At 50.0% G+C, this 13,368-nt stretch overlaps 2 protein-coding genes across 2 annotated transcripts in view; one reads left to right on the top strand and one right to left on the bottom strand.

Moving 5' to 3' along the window:
* LOC122387827 overlaps nt 1–13,368 on the bottom strand; it is a 28,764-nt gene that overhangs the window by 1,562 nt on the left and 13,834 nt on the right. The window contains exon 2 of the mRNA XM_043378369.1: nt 526–1,071. Within this exon, the coding sequence (XP_043234304.1) occupies nt 526–1,071 (546 nt within the window). The remainder of the gene's footprint in view (nt 1–525; nt 1,072–13,368) is intronic.
* On the top strand, nt 1,586–2,732 carry LOC122387828 (C-type lectin lectoxin-Phi1-like). The gene has a single exon (XM_043378370.1). The coding sequence runs from the start codon at nt 1,883–1,885 to the stop codon at nt 2,438–2,440; it is 558 nt and encodes a 185-aa protein (XP_043234305.1). The 5' UTR covers nt 1,586–1,882; the 3' UTR covers nt 2,441–2,732.

The raw sequence follows: 13,368 nt of genomic DNA, 5'->3' as shown, positions 1-13,368 counted from the left end.
CCCAGAACATCCCAGACGGAGCCGGTCACAGGAATTTCTTTCTACAATATACGGACAGCCTTTGATAATGACAAATGATAGCCCATGCCCTAATCAAGTTCAGACCAAAGCGTTCTACAATAATCGACGAAATGTTGAGGATTATCAAATGACAGATGTGACATATAATAGTGCATGTATGGGCTATGGCCTAAACTTTTGAATTCATTTTAAAAGGGGATAAAAACGCAAGAAATTACCCAACGTTTCATTTCACAATCGCACTCTAAGACCCATGACTAAGCAATAAATGCGAAACGTTGGGTAATTTCTTGCGTTTTAATCCCCTTTTAAAATGAATTCAAAAGTTTAGGCCATACATGCACTATCATATGTCACAAATCCACGGAATGTATGCGTCAGAACAATGTAATGCGTTATGCATGGAACAGATATTAGCCGTTTTCACAACGGCTATCTGATATACCTACATTTGGTTCACATTTGGTACAGATTGGTGCAGATTTGGTCGCTTGTCGCCCTTACCTGACCGTTTCGGCGCGGGGCTGCCCCCTGGTCGTTTGGACCGGGACCGCTGGCGCCGCCGACGGCGACAGAACAGCGCGGAGTCGCCGCCGGGGCCGGCGCCGGCCGCCAGCAGCGGAGCAGGGCGGCGGGGAGGTCGCTCTGCGCGCGGCACGACCCGGGGCCGCAGGGAGAGCGGTGACGGAGGGGAGCGGGAGGAGACGGAGAGAGGGGAGAGCGGCGGGAAGTCGCTGTCGGAGGAGGTCCAGGTCAGCGCAGGGGACTGGGGCTGGGACGGCTCCTGGTGATCCCAGCTGCGGGGGAAGCTGGCGCCCGGCTCCCTGGAGGAGAGTGAGGACGGTAGGGAGGAATGGACAGCTCCTAGGGGAGCGGGAGGGAAGCGGAACACGGCCGGAGGACGCGGAGCGCACTGTGGGAGCTGCGGTGGGCGGAGGTACCCCAGGACAGACGGAGAGGCGCTGCTAGTGGCCAGGGGCGGGGTCGGTGAGAGAGGGTGGGAGAAGCCCCGGCCGGTCAGGTACTCCCCGCGGCCCCGTACCGCCCGCTCTGTCAACAGAGGTCACAACAAACGTCCAGCATCGGAATATCGGATAGCACAGACTATACCTCCGTGACAACGTCAATCACTTATTTGATGCCGAGAGATGCCTTGAGTGAACTTTTCCGCCTGTATCATTCACAGTGGGGGCGGAATATCTTCAATTACGGGGGATCACTGCCGACTTTTGGTCCCATTCTTCCCATGCAACGCTCATAGGGCTAATGTTAAAATTTCAAATTCAAAGGGGGGTACGGTGCCCCGGTGCTCCCCGTTCCGCCGCCTCATGATCATTCACCATGGTCCCAGGTTTATGTCAAGTTTATCATAAAGCTTTTGACCCAGCCAGCGTTTGGACACATTATGGCTGCTAATTCAATCTCTGTCGTTTAAAGTAAACTTAGCGTCGCATATCATATTTCTCGGTCGACCTTCAGACGGCACCGCCCGAAGTGCGCGCTGCGAATGGCGCTGTGTTATAAACAGACCCTGACTGCAGTTCCTAACAAAGTTCAGCTGCTGGGCGGCGGACGAGCGGACCAAACGGACCAGCAAGCAGTCTCGGCCAGTCAGTCTCCGCCGTGTGACAGCTCAGCTCAGTTGGCTGGTGCCAGCACCACAGCAACACTAGCCACGTGAACTGAAGCACCGAATACATAGTCTAGCAGGTGAAGAAGAGTGACGGTCCAGAGAGAAGCAGACAGCCGATATAGCTGAGGCTCTGACGCTGCAATTTCGGCGTGGCAGTTGCATCGGACCTGTTCAGCAACGGACAACCGAAAACACAGCAGCACGGTGCAGCAGTGGGCAGCCGACGAGATGCTCCTCCAGCTACTGGTTAGCGCTCTGTTGCTGGCGCTCCCAGCCACTACCTCAGCCGCCGAGCTCCCTCCGATAAATGACACCCTGAGCCTCCTCCTGAGTAACCAGGAGCGGATCCTGGAGCGCCTCGCCGAGCTCCAGGCGGTGCCGGAGGAGTGTCCGGCCGGTTGGAGTCACCACAAGGACCGCTGCTACCTGGTGCCCGTCACCAAAGCCAGCTGGCACCAGGCGCACCGGGACTGCGCCCTGCTGCACCGTCGCGCCGGCCTGGCCTCGGTGCACCCGGGGTCCGCCGGCCACCTGAGGGACGTGCTGGCCGCCACCCAGGTGCGCGCCGCCTGGGTGGGTCTGACCCGACTGGCCGGCCGCGGCTCCGGCTGGGTCTGGAGCGACGGCTCCACGCTGGACACGGCCAAGTGGGCGCCGCGCTCCCCGTCAAACTACGGCAGCGGCCAGAAGCACTGTGTGCTGATGCGCGCGGACAGATCCGGCTCCTGGGTGGACGACAAGTGCGACAAAGTCGAGCACTTTGTCTGCCAGGTGTGGCTCAAGTGAGCGATCAGTGCTCGTGAATGGTCATTGGTCAATAATAGATGGGACAATGTGTGCTTCAGTTGCGTTTCAGCCTCGCCTTTTGTCACCAATCATGTCAGCCGAACTATTTCAGAGAAATATGATGTGACAAAGAAACACATCAAGAAAAAGTAACATGACTTATCACGTATCATGCTTCGAAGTCAATCAAAGTACCGTCATTTAAGGTCATTTACACCTGGCCGGACCTATTGGTTTTCTACAAACGCCCCTCTCGAGGGGGGAAATGGTTGGTCTGACCCCCTTGCCGTTTCACCCCTAATTGAGCTAGAGCCTCATAGAAAAACCGAGCGTGTGCACCGTTACAATACACAGCGATTGGTTTCCGATTTTAAGGTCTCGGGTCAACCCGTGACCTCTGAGGTCAGGTCAAGTGGCCCAAGGCACGGGCTCGGTTTTTGCTAAATAACTCCACCATAAATGGCTGCAGAGCTGCGACTTTGGTATCCGCGTATTTGCCTACCTCAGGCGCGTCGAATTATACATACGCTTTGTACACTTGAGTCAACTTAACGTGCTACACTCGGGTCAAGGTCAGGTCAGAGCCTCTCAGGTCACGAAATTGGTCGAAAGAGGTCATATCGCAAAGCATTCGATTTGACAGGTCTTTCCAAGTTCATTGGTGGCTTTTCCAGCTCAATTTTATCGGGAGTTCATATCAACAAGAAACTTATATGACCAATGAGTCAATGACCATAGACGTTATAAATAACGTCACGCAAGGTCAACAATGCAAAAGCGAAGCATCGGACTTTGCAAGGAGTCCATGGAATCATGATTCTGTGCGCTTAAGACAGTTCAAGATCATTTCCGGCGCCAAAATAACAGTCTCCATAGGGCCTGTAAGTCTCATCTGTCTGTCAAAGCCCCTCTGGCACCGAGGCCGAGGGCGTCGCTAGGTTGCGAGTTGCGACATTTCGGGACCGCACAGAGGTTTCTACTTATCACGCGCAGTGGAAGGGTTGCGAATACTACGCCCAGTGGAAGAGGGGGGGGGGGGCGGATGTCGCCCCCCCCCCTAAGATCTCAGCTCCCACTGGAGTTAGAAAGACGAAATTTGGAGGGTAGGTGTAGGCCATGGAGAACTCTGTTGTGTGTGAATTTCATGACCCTAGGTCAATATCTTCAAGGTCAAATGAGGTCAAATGTGGTCAAATCTGCCATATGAGCGATTTTTTTTGCGTTTACACGCCGATAACTCAAAAAGTTACCGGCCGATTTTCTTTTTTCTTTCATTATACGAAAGAACATACATTTGTGAGCATGTATGGTGAATTTCTAGTTAATCCAACAAACAATAAATATGGCAGTTGCCAGTTAGAAGCCTGCTAAGGGTAAGATGTCGCCGGCTGAAGCGGGATCGGCCGACGCGGGAAACGCGGCAATCACAATTTTGTGTTTACACACTCATAACTCAAGTTGTTACCGGCCGATTTTCAAAATTCTTTGACTACATATATGATTCATACTACATATATATGTATATGATTGCCTGTAGGGGAGAGAGGTCATATTGCGCCACCTTAAGGATATCGGCCTATTGCGGCTAAAGTTGACCAGCTGTCATGCTTGATGATATCTCAAATTGTACCTCAGTTATTTTGGCATCAAATTACAACTCCTAATTTGTATCACACCCATAAAAATTAACAAGAGAAAGGTTTTCCGACACACCTGCAAAGGGCGCATTTACGGACTACCCCATCAAAAAGCGCCCATGCCTCTCATGTAAAAGCGCCCTATTAAAAACAACGGTTTGCCACCTAACTAAGTAGCCTATTTGAACGTGTCAGCCCATTAACCATTTATGCTGTGAAGGCTAAGGCAATGTTAAGGTGAGCGCTCTAATAATCAAAGTGTTCAATGAAATGTGTCCCAACCACCAGATGCTGTTTCTCTGGGTTGAAGAATAGGGCGCAAATAGGGTGGGCACAATTACGAATGGAACACATTTTTCATGAGCTTCAAATATGGCGACGACAGCGAAGCCACGGTGGTGATAAACTTTCAAAACTACCATTAAACGAGCAATTAACAATTATTTTTGGTTGAATCACTATCTCTAAGATAAACCATGACACTAGCAAAGGTCGAAATAGACTGTTTCGCGTAAGAAAATAGAGGAAATCACAAAAAATGGTCTGCGAGAAAGCTGAGACACCTCACCTGCCCCCGTGGACCGGAATAAGAGCGAGTTATTGGTGGTGAAGTAAATGCATACATTCGAGTATTCATTCGAATCGAATTTTGGACAGGAGGAAGGTGTGGCGCATTTAAGAACATGGCGCAATATGACCTCTCTCCCCTACATTTCTCAGCCTTCTCACCAAATTTGACGCGAATATAATATAATCAGCGGTAAGGAGCGCGATGTAAAGACGGAACTACTATGAACGTCAAACCCCTTGAGACCCCACTTTTTTGCGATAATTTTTAAATGCGTCAACTTTCGCTGACAATATTCTGGCAATGTATGTTTCAGAAACTGCCGAAACTTTTATTACTAAGGTATTTTGACGCCAAACGATTATGGAAGGTACTTCTCATTCACTCGTAATGCTAAGGTCAATTCAGGCCCGGGCAGAGGCTTGCGCTCGGCCACACTCGAGCCCCGCCACCAGCGCCATCTGCTCTAAATGCCATCTACCAGCGCCCGCTACCGCTACCAGCTACCGCCCACCATCAAGCCTGAATGAAGCGAGAGACGCGAGTGACCGGTCGCCGGGCAAGGAGCGCCGGAGGGGTAGGGCGGAGCTTAGCGCTGACGTCATTACGTGACTCCGCCCCATGAGCGCGTAGCCTCTACCCAAACAGCAGATTTGTTCCGTGAAATTTAACATTACGAGTGAATGAGAAGTACGTACCTTTCATAATCGTTTGGCGTCAAAATACCTTAGTAATAAAAGTTTCGGCAGGTTCTGAAACACACATTGCCAGAATATTGTCAGCGAGAGTTGACGCATTAAAAAATTATCGCAAAAAAGTGGGGTCTCAAGGGGTTTGACGTCCATAGTAGTATTCTATGACCGTGGACGGAACCGTCCCGCCCCGGCACAGTCTACAATTCAGGTGCGCGTAACGGCTAGCGCCGGCCGCCGCGCCGCCGCGCCGCCGCGGCGGCAGGATGTTTGACTTTACACCGCTATTACTAGAAAAGTTGTGAACATATTTTCTTATTTCTTGCACGAGAAGATCCGCAATTCAATTTTGAACAGGTAGCCAAAATTTCACATTAATATTATGTTTGCGGCGCGAGTTATTGGCGAAAGACAGGAGGGGTGGGCGAAATCCGCCCCCCTTCCACTGCGCGTGTTATGGCGTGATACCTACTGATAGGTCAGTGACCTGACAGGCGGCGCACCGTGTTTTAACTCTGGCCAAAAACTGGCCAGGACGCGAAATATCGACTATTTTTAAACGTTTTCATTTGGCCACTATCGTGTGCAAAAATGATCAGAGCATCTTTAACGACGGAAACTTTTATTCTCTTTACTTTTGAAAACGTTGAAAATGTACAACAAAGTCAGACAACTCTCAAAAGCTAAACTTCGGCGAACAAACGCAGAAACAGTCGCCTTGCTCCACGTCAACATCTTCGAGCTTTGGATTGACACAACTACATAATTTGGGTACCAAACGATAGCGCGAACTTTTGGCTTTGTAATGAGTCATAATTTATACAATTATATTGCACATAGGTGTTGCATTTATTGATTTCCGTCAGCCCTTACATTGCCACACTTTTTTGAAAAATGTCAATGTTCTTATAGAGCTACAAAAAATTGTACGCTAGTGTACGGTCTCAGACTACCACCACACTGTGGGTCAAGGATTTGTCTACATGTCCTCAAAATTTCAGCTGCGCCTGAGTGCGCCGGTGTTGGGGGTGAACACTTTTTTGAATGAATCATGTCTGCTCCTGCTGAGCCATGGGACGGGTCCTAGCGTGCGTTAAGGGAAAATGCTAGTACTCCTCGTCACTGGCGGATCCAGGCTTGCGTTTTGGGGGGGCCAACTCATGCAGGAGCCAAACCTAGGGTACCCCCAAATCCTGTTTTCTCATCGGATTTAGGCCACTCATTTTTCGTCACAGCCCTGACACTATGAATTTTTTTTAACTAAAAAGAAAAATATATAAATGGTAGCCCACCCGACCCATGCCTTTATATTACTTTGTAAACACTTACCATTGTTTTTATCGACCAGTTAAAGGGACCCTCCCACCTCAACATTAGATTTGAGTTGAGATAGCCAAAATGGGGTCCCTGGCTCACAATTACCGGTTTCGGCACTCACAACATCGAGAAATGCCTTAAATCGGAAATATTGAATTTCAAAATTGCAGCATTTTGATTCAGAGGGGCTAATGCTTAGGAATACCCCTCTGAATGTGTGACGTCAGCGCAAATATCTAACGATTTTTAAATGTTTGACTAAAACGTTTTGTAGCACGCGGTGGTATATGCTATTTGCGCGCAACATCTGCCGCAAACGCCGCACTTCTAAAATAAAGTCGCTAGATACAGCGGAGGTCCCAAAAAAGTAAACAAAAGTAAAAGTCTAATATCTTGAAAACCGGTGAATATTTTTCGGTGAAATTTGGTAGATATTCGTTTTCGCTCTTTCTGAACCGAGCGACATCACTTTCATGCCAATTCATAAACTTTTTTGAAGGTGGGAGGGTCCCTTTAACCCTCGCCCGCACATGCCATTTTCCCATCCTAGAACGCACATGGGGGGGGGGGGGGTGGTTGCCACCCCCCCGCGCCATTTCGTTCCTGTTGGAGATAGAGCTTAGCAGTAAAGACCAAAAAGATTCTTTGGGAAGAGACGAATCCAATGATACCCAGTTTTACCTTCTCAGGTTAGCCATTGACCTTCCAGGTCAGGTCAAACTAAAAAATGTTGCTGTTTTGGGTCACCGTTGGATATCAAGTGCGCTGCTTAGCATATACCGATGACGATGCCGTTTTCTGGTGCCAAGCCAGCTAGAACCTCTTTGTAACACTATCCGACCAGAATTTTGCTGTTGAGGTCATTTCAGGTCAAGTTAGGTCAAGGTCAATTATATGTGTTTGTATGTCTGTGTGTGTCTGTGTGTATACTGATGTGTGCACCGATTGTTTTTGGGTCCATATCACATGAAATCATGATCTGAGAAGCTTTTACCAAAAATGCAGTCAAAAAACTTCACAAAAAGTAAATTCAGCTTGCCTAAAACGCAATTATCTTAGATGACCTAGGTTGACCTTGACCCCTGACCTTGACCCCTGTACATCGTCGAACAACATGTTCCATGATAGGTGGGAGGTAAGACTGGCAAAAAAGGCCGAAATCAGGGTGTCAAAAGCTCACAAGGCCCATGGCAAACGCAAGATGTTGAGAATTGGCCATTTGGGTCATGACATGACCTGAAAAACAAGGTCATATCTCCGAAACCAAAAATCACAGAAACTTGAAATTTTAAGTGGACATCAAGAAAGGATAGACGAGCAGCTATACGAAAAATCAGCCTTCTAGCTCTAAAAATGTTGAGTGCAGAGCAGAAAGACTGCCTGGGGTGGTGGCAACCACCCCCCCCATGTGCGGGCGAGGGTTAAAGGGACCCTCCCACCTTAACATTAGATTTGAGCTGAGATAGCCAAAATGCGCTTCGAGTCAGTGCTTGGGTCCCTTTGCGGGCCGGAGGTGGTAAAACAGCCCTGTCTAACTCGGCTCCTGGGCCACGCCCTGATTGAACTATGTTTCATTATCGTTTGGGGGAGGGGGAAAACGGGCCACTTTAGGCCTCTGGGAAGGGGGCATGGCCCTAAATGCCCCCTCCCTGGATCCGCCAGTGTAAGAAGAGACCATTGGAGCTGCAGTTGGGTACCTCAGACATCAGGGTACGCCCTCAGATGTATGTATAGGACTCGCATGGAGACCTCTTATGCTATAGTGTACTGAAAGGACCCAAAGGAGCCTGTCTATATGGGCTCCCGGAGATAGACGTGGGCCCTCAGGAGCCCGCCAGAGCCCCAATGAGGGATAAGTGAGGGATACCAAGTGCCTGCAATTGCATATTGCATAAGCCATAACGCCTTTACAAATCAATATATTATGCATTAGTGGCAGATCCAAGGGGGGCCACATGGGTCATGACCCCCTTGGTACCCGGGGGCACCACAGGCCTGTCAGGGGCACCACCGGCCTAGTAGGGGCACCACCAGCCCGCCAGGGGCACCACAGGCCTAGCAAGGGCACCACGGGCCTGTGAGGGGCCCCACAGGCTTGTCAGGGGCACCCCAGGTCTGTCAGGGACACCAGAGACCTGCCAGGGGCGCCGCCGGCCTCGCAGGGGCACCATGGGCCTGTCAGGGACACCAGAGGCCTAGCAGGGGTACCACAGGCCTTACAGGGGCACCACCGGCCTTGCAGGGGCACCTTGGGCCTGTCAGGGGCACCACAGTCCTGTCAGGGCCCAGGGGCACCAGCGGCCTAGCAGGGGCACCACAGGCCTGCCAGGGGCACCACCGGTCTAGCAGGGGCACCATGGGCCTGTCAGGGGCCCCACCGGCCTCGCAGGGGGCACCACCGGCCTCGCAGGCATCACGGCATCACGCAGGGGCACCTTGGGCCTGTCGGGGGCATCACGGGCCTGTTGGGGGCACTTTAGGCTTGTCAGGGGCACCACAGTCCTGTCAGGTCCCAGGGGCATCAGCAGCCTAGCAGGGGCACCCTAGGCCCGCCAGAGGTACAGCCCACCGCTAAAGTAATGTAGGGTTTTACCAAACTCAACGCAGGGCCTCGGCTAAGGAATTTTGCCTACTGGGGCAAATCGTCAGTGTGTTGGCGCCCTGCTGGGAGGGGGGGGGGGGTGTTTGAACACTTGCGGGTTTTCCTGCCGTTTTTCGCGGATATCTAAAAAACGGCGGCGCTCCATCATCTATCAATTCTACACGTGTTGTAAAAATTTCAGACCAAGGTCATTCAAGATCAGGTCACCAGGTCACTTCAAGTGACCTCACCTCATAAAAACGGGTTAATTATATTTCAAGCGACCGATGCCAGCCGGTAGCTTCCCGATACGGGACCAAACGCTGAAAATGGCAAGAAATTCTACCGTGCCGTTTTCGAGGGTATCAAGATGTCCAAAATCGCGGCCGAAACGCTAAACACCCCCTAGGGAGGTAGCTCAGGTTGGGATTTTCAAAAGAAAATCACAATTCTAAAGAATAGTGATAGTTCTTAATTGAAAAGTCCCAACCTTCGGATAAAATGTTTCAATGTATGCCGTAGCTACACCGAGTGACCGATCGCTTTAAAACTTTCAGCGATTGATAAGGGCAACGGCATGTATAAAATTTATATCTCGGAATTTTCATTTCGGTGACCTAAGGTCAGCTCAATTTTGCGACCTCTATTAGGTATAAGTCAATGGAGAAAATTAAAAACCACCTCTTTTGGACGAAAGTTATTCTAAACACTATAAAACATTGTGCGTGACTTTGACACACTGAACATGAAAATAGCGCCCGTGACCCTTGTTTATGCCCCTGAGGTCATCTCAGTTCACGAATGGTATCTAACAGTTCTTCGCGAATAACTTTTGAAAGAGGCATGCTAGAGCGATGAAAATGCCTTATGGCCGCCCCACACCGGACCTCGCATGCGGGTTGCGAGTTTGCGGGTTTTGATTTTACGGGCATAATACTCATTCATAGAGTAATTAGACTGTTCCCTTATGGTAACTTCATGAATGCAGTGAAGCCGGTACACCTTCAGAAAATTGCATATATAGTCGCAAAACCAGCACAACGAACCTAAATTTTCAACGAAAAACCCGCAAACCTCGCAGAACTCACAGACCTCGCAGCGAGGAAAATCGAAAGCTGACTCAAAATCAACTTTTGTATTGCGATGCAAGGTGGCTGGCAAGCTAAAAACATGCAGATTCGCTTGTTCGATGGTAGTGTGGGTCACTCAGCATATATTGTACTATTTAATTTTGAAGAAACCCGAAAACCCAAAAACTCGCAACCCGCATGCGAGGTCCGGTGTGGGGCGGCCTTTAGTTGTGTTTGGCTCGACGATGCAGATCGACTGATATGCAACATGACCATTTCCGGTCAGATCATGACCTTGACCTGAGGTCGAATTTTCAAGTTGACATCCAAGGTCAAATTGCAGTTAATTTGATGTGTCTTGTAGAGAGGAACACGATGTCGGTAAAAGAAAGCTCGTGCAAGGCATGAGTCAAAAGTTATTGCAGAAAAACTGTTCCCGAAAAATCGTCTATTTTGGTGGTTTTTGCCCCTTGCAGGCAAAATCGTTGACGTTAGGTCAAATCTAAGAGAAATAACCAGAAAGCATGCTAATATGGCTATCAAATGCGCTTTTCCGCGGTGCTGTAGCTCTAATTGGTTTCCGAGTTATGCGTCGGCATCTTGTAAACTGTCGATATTCGACCTGAAAATCGGAGAAATTTGGCCTGCACCATGACATGACCTTTGACCTAACCAAAAAAGAGGCCGAAGTTATTTCGTCATTATTCTTGACGCTCTTTCGAACGAAGATGGGTTATGGGGTGCAAAAAGATATGTTTGCCAATGCACGCCTATGTTTTTGGATGGAAATTGAGGGTGCAGCTCCACACCGTGCACTCCCTCTTCCACCGCCCCTGATTTCTTGCCACAAACGTCTTCAACTGCTCCCGAATTAAAGAATGTACGTTAATATTGATATATTCTCATTTTGTGGAGGTTGGGCAAAGCCTGACCACTACTGGGGCATTCCTCGACTCTACTGGGGCATTTGCCCCAGTAGTTAACATGTTAGCCGAGGCCCTGACTCAACGGTTGGCTTTGACTGGCGATTGTTTAATGCGAAGTGATTGAAAAGAATATGTCAATAGCTAAAGTTGCAGCTGCAAGGGTGACGATACATATAAGCTACATTCAAAGTTTCATTGTAGTCTGGCTAATCGTTCCTAAGCTTCAGAAGCAGAACATACCCATGACTGAAACCCCACATTACTTCTGCTGTGGACTGTACCACAGGCCTGCCAGCGTCCAGGGGCACCACAGGCCTAGCAAGGGCACCACGGGCCTGTCAGGGGCACCTCAGGCTCCCGTGCCCCCCCCCCCTTCCCCCAGATCCGCCAGTGATGCCACACCACGCGAAACACCGCCAACTACCAGCTGCCGCGCCATAAACACGTGCCAACAACAGTCTTTTTTTTAAGGTCGACTCCGCTCGCGCAACTTTTGACTGACCCTCACTGCTACTATATTGCTTCCATATTATGCTGTGGAAAGCTTTACTTCACCAAGTGGCTAAAAACCTCCATCAAGGTATATTTTCTTAGCAATTTTTCTGGCGTTTTGGGGGGGGGGCCAAACAGGCCACTTTAGGCCTTTGGGGGGGGGGGGGGCATGGCCCCCGTGGCCCCCCCTGGATCCGCCAGTGCTCCTCGTTCATTCTCTCGTCTGTTGTGACGAGTTGGTGGCCCATGGAAGGTCGCCGACCTGTGTGCGACCTGCCGTACCCTGGGGCGTAATCAGCTGACGGCACGACCCCCCACGACACGTGCCAGTTGCATTTTCATGTGTCGCGAGAAGAAAACAAAGGGTCTCCGGAACCAGAGACCAGACAATGTCGGTGAATGACAGTTGTTCATTCAAAAACTGCTAGCATTCCTATGAAACATACATTTCTTAAATATTAACAGGGGCGGATCCAGCCGATCCGTTTGGGGAGGGCAAAAGTTTCCGACCTATCCGACCACCCCTATCCGCCCCCGCACTGGGAGGATTGCAAGATAAATTTTTGATGGGATGCAAAAATTTCTCAAGGTTTTGGGCCCCTTTACTTTTTCAAGCTGTCAATCATCGATTTATAAAACCAAAAGTTAAGGAAACAATCCCTACAGAAAAAGTTATCCAAAATGTTTGCATATTTCAGTGAACCTATCAAAATCACAGCATACCTAAATAAGTGAAATGCAACAAGTTTTTTTTTTACTGGGTGATTTTTCTTATGCTAACCACCACCCGCAAGCCTCAAACCACTTTTCTGGATCCGCAGTGGACCTTTGAGAGCCCTACGGGTCCGCTCTTACAAGACCGTTAAAAAACCTCTGGAAACTGAATGATTCAATGGAGGCTCCTCCAGAAGCCTTTACGACTTCTCAGATTGAATGAGTCCCCGGCCAGGGTCGGTTCCTCAGAAGGTGCTGAAGGGTTTCAGAAAGCAGCGTAGGCTCGAGAGTCTGGAAAGTTCTCAAAGACCGGTATCGGACCCAAAAAGCCTGTATGGAGGCCCTCAAAAACCGGGATAGAGGCCAAAGGAGCTGATGTTAGTAGCCTAAAGAACCGGTGTGGAGGAAAGGGTAGGAGTCTGAGTGGGGCCTTCAGGGGCAAGCGTTAGGGCCCCAAAAGTATGTGTGAAGCTCCTGGAGGCAGGTAGGTCCCTGGAGCGTGCATGGGGTCCCAAGAGCTCGCGTGTGAGCCCAAAAATTCGGCTTCATGTCCGTGGAACATGCATGGGGATTCTTAGAAGCCGCTTGGACACATATTTGATGGGTCGTGGGTACCAAGATCGATGTAATGGTCCTAAAAGCCGGTGTAGGGCCAAGAAGTTCCGGTGTTAAGACTCTCAGAGGCCGGCGAAGGGGCACGAGGAGCGGATACAGTGTCTCAACAAGCCTACATGGGACCTGACAATCAGTGTGGAATCCCACCGTCCCACGAGCCTGCGTAAGCCCTCAGAGACCTTTGTAAGGCCCTCAAAGGTCGTTGTGAAGGGCCTCTGAATCTGAAATCCTCGCGGGCCTCGAGGCCAGCATGTCCCCTGCCTGCGTTAAGGCCCTCCAGAGGCCGTCGTAGGTTTCTTCATAGGCCAGCGTGGGC

The sequence above is a fragment of the Amphibalanus amphitrite genome, unplaced genomic scaffold (genome assembly GCF_019059575.1).
Source record: "Amphibalanus amphitrite isolate SeventyFive unplaced genomic scaffold, NRLGWU_Aamphi_draft 000299F_arrow, whole genome shotgun sequence".
Classification (NCBI taxonomy): domain Eukaryota; kingdom Metazoa; phylum Arthropoda; class Thecostraca; order Balanomorpha; family Balanidae; genus Amphibalanus; species Amphibalanus amphitrite.
The sequence above is the reverse complement of the archived record's forward strand: the minus strand, read 5'-3'. Positions and strand labels throughout refer to the sequence as shown.